This window comes from Cryptomeria japonica, chromosome 8, assembly GCF_030272615.1.
Source record: "Cryptomeria japonica chromosome 8, Sugi_1.0, whole genome shotgun sequence".
Lineage (NCBI taxonomy): Eukaryota > Viridiplantae > Streptophyta > Pinopsida > Cupressales > Cupressaceae > Cryptomeria > Cryptomeria japonica.
In genome coordinates this window covers 34,168,224-34,173,413 of record NC_081412.1, presented here as the reverse complement: position 1 = coordinate 34,173,413, position 5,190 = coordinate 34,168,224, and the positions used below count along the sequence as shown (strand labels likewise).

Genomic DNA, 5,190 nt, shown 5'->3' with positions numbered 1-5,190 from the left:
TAATAATATATTTATGATTCATATTGCTCACTAATAGCTACATATTCAGTAACTACACAATGACTCAATAACTACACAATGGTAAACTTTTATGTAAAAATACAAAAATGGGTTTTTTAAGGGATGTTTCGTGCCTAGAAAAGGTGCATAAGTTCTTTCCCATGCAAGCCAAATCGGTTTCCTCATTCCTCTGATGTCTCTTCTCCTCACCTCACAGGGATGACTACCAGCATGGACGACTCTTTAGCATTTCATTGATCAAAAGTAATACCAAAGGTCTGTTTGGGATCATTTTGATGGGGAAGATTATCTAAAGGATCATGCCCTCATCTACAAATTTACAAAGACTTGGAAAAATTTGTGGAATCTACATGCATGAATTTTAGAGTACTGGAAGGAGGTATGGAGGAAGAAGTTTACATTTATCTTTGTGTCAGCGGTTTTCCTATCCTTGAATTTGACTCACTAGAAGACTGGAGGAAGGTGTTGAATATGGGCCCATGGTTTCTTAATGAAGATTTCTTATGTCTGAAATGTTGGTTACCTTCCTTCGATCCATGTTTAGATTCTTTTTCCACAACTTGCTTTTGGGTTTGACTCCCTTACTTGCCTCTATAGTATTGGGAATTGGAGAGCTTGTGAGAAAAGGGAAATAGCCTTGGGAAGTATTTTTGCTCAACTAGAACATTAACTATGCCAGCCCAACCTATGCATGCTTATGTGTTGAAATGATGGACCTCTCTATTGGTCTTCCTGTTGAGATAGATTTGAAGGGAGGTAACATAAATTGTTGGCAGCCTATAGAATATGGGAGAATCCCTTTCTGGTGTAGAATTTTTTTCTTTATAAATCATACCATGGCACAATGTAATAAAATGGCCTCTACACAAGGGAATCTGACCTCAAGAGATGGACCCATCTGGTTGGTGGGGATGAAGCCTCACCTTTATTTGATCTCCCCTTAGGGTCAAAATAATACTTCAACACACTCAGATACTCCTAAGGCTATAACAAAATTAGATTATCCTCCTTTGATAGGTTTGTAGGATCCATCTTCAAGAGCTTCTCATGATGATGATTGTAATGGTAGCAACACAGGGCACTCACCAAATGTGATAGCGATAGACAATTCCTTGGCTCTACAACTTCTTGGACTCTATTATTGTTCTGAGGAGCTTCGAATGGATAGGAGGGAATGGCTATTTAGTTTTTAGAATGCATTAAGGTATCATTATTTTTTATACAAATTCATTATAATAAATGTTTGGTACATATTAAGGGTTGGATAACCATTTTCTAGACGTCAAGTCGAGACTTGTAGTATCTTCAGGGCTGAGGATACCAAGATTGATGTTGACAACACAATAGGTAAAGTTATGCAGAATGTGTATTCGATAGTAGTGAAAAGGAATAAATTCTCTCAACAAAAGTTTCAAAAAGGTTGCAGCTAAACTAGCTCCAAAAAGTCACTATTCCCGCATAACACAAAGGTTAGTCAAAAATTACAGATCTTGTTTGTACTTGACGGAACTAGCTTTGTCTTTAATTTTTCCAAAAAATATATAACACGAAGGTTAGTGAGTCCTAGAAAATGAAAAACTCTTGAATTTTAATAAATTCTAGTGTCCATGTTAAGATTAATTTATCATACGTTCCAATGACAAATTATTAGATTGCATGCTTTGGCTATTTTATGCATCCTATTCTTAGAGCGTCCACTTCTAATTTTTTTCTTTATCATATCAGGTACTCTTCCTTTATGCTTCTAGAGATTAAAAAAATAACTATACAATACATATTTAATAATAAGAACAAAATTGTGAGCAATTTTTAAGAAGTTGACAAGAAACACTATAAACAACAAAAGAAATTTAAAATAAAATGAATTATTAAATGTAGAGTTATGATCATGTGAAAAAAGCATAGATTTGTAAACATTATTTAATAATATCGCATTAAAATGATTTTTTTTCAAAATTTATTCTCCGTCTTATATATTTTTTCTTTATATCAAAATTTCTTATTTTCAAATTTATTTGAATAAATGAATTAATTTAAAATATATTTTTAAAATCTAATATGATTTATGTTATATTTTATTTATGATGTAGTATTTAGGTTTATTAAAATAATTTATCAATTTTAGATTAAAAATCTCATTAATAAGAAAATATTCTAGGGTCAAATAAGGTTAATAAAATAATAATTATTTCAATAAATAATATCTCAAATAAACATTCCATAGATTTCAATTGTGATAAACAAAATTTTTTTCTAAGAACAATATATGTTAATGATTACATAATTGTCACATTCCTTTACAATCTTAAAACTTATATCTCTCAAATATTTTTCATGCATATAATACAACATACACACATATCTATGGTACTAAACAAATCTATTATTTTTTCCCACTTATACTCTAAAAAAATATAGGTTCAACTAGAATTTTCATTATGTCATCCCTAATACCCTTGCTAGATTTTGAAAATCCATCAATATCCCTAAAAATGAAAGCTACTGACCTATACATGTCAAAATATAATCTCTTGCATGTAGTTGGTATTTCATACTCATAGAATATATGGCATTTCACCAATTCTTCAAAATTTAACTCAATGAGCATATTGATATGATATAAAGCTTGCTCCCTTGTTGTTCCAGGATTGTCCTTCATATAACACTCTATCCATGATGCGTTCTCTCCATGCTCTTTCTCATCCTTCAAAAAATAATTGAAATAAATATTTATGTCTTTTTTTATTAGAATGTATACTTAATAAATAACGAGTCAACACTTTTTACATAATAGTGGATATGTACCTGAAAATCTTTGGAGTCATCAATTAGTCGACATCCCCATGCAACACAACTTTGGAACATGTTCATTTTTTTAATAATATCATCATTAAAAAATGTGTCAATTAAAAGCATGGGAAATAATGAGAGCACTGGAACTGTTGTAGATGGTACAGAACTCTTTAAATATTCAGTCAAACTTGGATGATAATTGTTAGCGATCCATTCAGCATCTTGAAGTTGTGCTTGAATAGTAGTCTTCCACTTCAATTTAAAATAAAAAATATACCATTAGATTTATGGTAACAAATAATTTCAAACAAAATCAAAATGAACTAATATTTTTAGATATTTAAACTCTAAATTAGATTTTGTTACAATCAAATAACTTACATTATCATGCATCCACTTTCGCACACTTGGGCCATGTATCTTCTCTGCCTCAATAGCTATTTCCATGTATGTTTCGTAGGCAAATTTAAAACATGTTTTTGTTTGAGAAGTCCTATCTACCAAAAAATTCATTGAGAGCATCCCAATATCATTAGCAACAATGTTCTAGAATGATGGAAAGAAAAACATCGAGAAATCTTCAAGCCCATGAGCTTTATCACCATCAAAGGAGAATGTCACCTTCTTTATTTCATCTAAAGAGGGAACAATGGTGAGAAACTTATTCTGATCAATGTCCACCAACTTTGGGATGACTTCAAGGAAGGAGAATTGAACGTCTTCATCCAACAAGCCTTCATCAAATAACAAACAAGAAACGAATGCCATAGCTTCATTAATGATATCATCCTCTTCAGTCAACCTTCTCCCATTTTTATGAATGTGGGAAATTCTATTGGAGGCTCTATGTTTAAGGGTTGAAATGTGGAAGAATCTTGTATTTCTATGTCTAGATTTTAACCATAAAGCCCTTCAATTGAATTTTCTATTCCAATAGATCAGCATTATAGCCCTCTAATTGAATTTTCTCTTGAATCACCTAAAGATCCATTTGAAGAGTAGCTTTAATGGAGAAAATATGGGCAACAAACTCCTTATTCCATTTCCTCACACTGACCTTGACATGAATTAACTTTATGCCAACTCGGTACATAGTTGATCCCTCAACCGCAATCCCCCATCAATTTATGATTCTATCTCTAAATTGACGATGAAGGAGCCAAATCTTCTCAAATGTGAAGGGAAATCTCTTCTTTTTATCAACATATCAACATGGGTGATCCCACAATACTAGGATACACCTTTTTTTGCATCCCGATTTTTGTTGAAATCATAAAGTTTTTAGAAAATATAATGATTTAAGATTTAAGAGGTCTCATTTGAAGTAATTAATTGAGGAGAGTTAGATCAAAGGATCTTAAATCAAAATTTATTGGATTTAAAATCTCTACTTCTAAATCTTACCTATATTAGAGTCTTCTTCACACCTATCAAAATGTTGATAAAAAACCACTTTTGCATTAGCTTTTTGGGGGGTCAAATTTAAGTTCATTTAGAAGTATTATTTTTTAAAGTATTTAGTCCTTATTATAAACTTTACAAATATAATAATTTTTAATATATTTAATTTTGTTAATATATTGGTGTCTTATTTCTTATGAATGTAGGTTTTTCATCGAACATCAAGGAATGTGTTTCACACATGTGGAAAAATTTTAAAATAGAGAAAATTTTATACAAAAATATATTCTCCCTAAGTATTGATATCCTCATTTCAACACAAAAAAAATGAAGTTAATTCAAATGCATACCAAAAAACTGATACATTACAGAATAAACCTTCATCCAAATAGAAATTACTTTGTCTTCAAAAGTTAACTAAAACAAATATATGTAATAAAAAATTATGAAAAAAAATCCATTCACTAGATATTGGTGTGACAACTCTATATTTCAAAAATTAGAATTTTCTTCTTGCTATAAAAAATGTTATGCATTACCAAATAAATGTCACTTCTAAAAAATGTTGATAACCTATAAATATTGAGCTATTAAAAGTTACATAAGAATACATAAATTTAATTTTTAATTATTTTAAAAAATATATATTTAGGATCTATGTGAAAAATCTCACAAATTAGTAGTTTACTTCATTTTCAAATCATTAATGGTTTAGCTGCTATAAGTCTTATAAAGTAAAGATTTGATGCAAAATACTGATTTCAATGTCCAAGTTTGGCCAAAAAGTGTAACCTAGTATTATAGGATCACCTACATGAAAGAAAAGAGGGAAATGATCAAAACCAATTCAAGCAATGGTAGAAAGAGATCATGAATACTTAATCAACCACTTAGTTGAGGTCAAGGCTCTATCCAATTTAACCTAAATCAAATCTCCCCCGGTACGTCTATTCAACCATGTATGTGCCACCCCTC

At 30.4% G+C, this 5,190-nt stretch overlaps 1 protein-coding gene across 1 annotated transcript; it reads right to left on the bottom strand.

The window, feature by feature from the left end:
* Positions 1-2,260: 2,260 nt before the first annotated feature.
* On the bottom strand, positions 2,261-3,288 carry LOC131857431 (sesquiterpene synthase Cad-like). The gene is made up of 3 exons (XM_059210004.1): positions 3,196-3,288; positions 2,827-3,066; positions 2,261-2,725 (listed from the first exon to the last, which is right to left on the bottom strand). The coding sequence occupies exons 1-3, from the start codon at positions 3,259-3,261 to the stop codon at positions 2,426-2,428; spliced, it is 606 nt and encodes a 201-aa protein (XP_059065987.1). The 5' UTR covers positions 3,262-3,288; the 3' UTR covers positions 2,261-2,425.
* Positions 3,289-5,190: the final 1,902 nt, after the last annotated feature.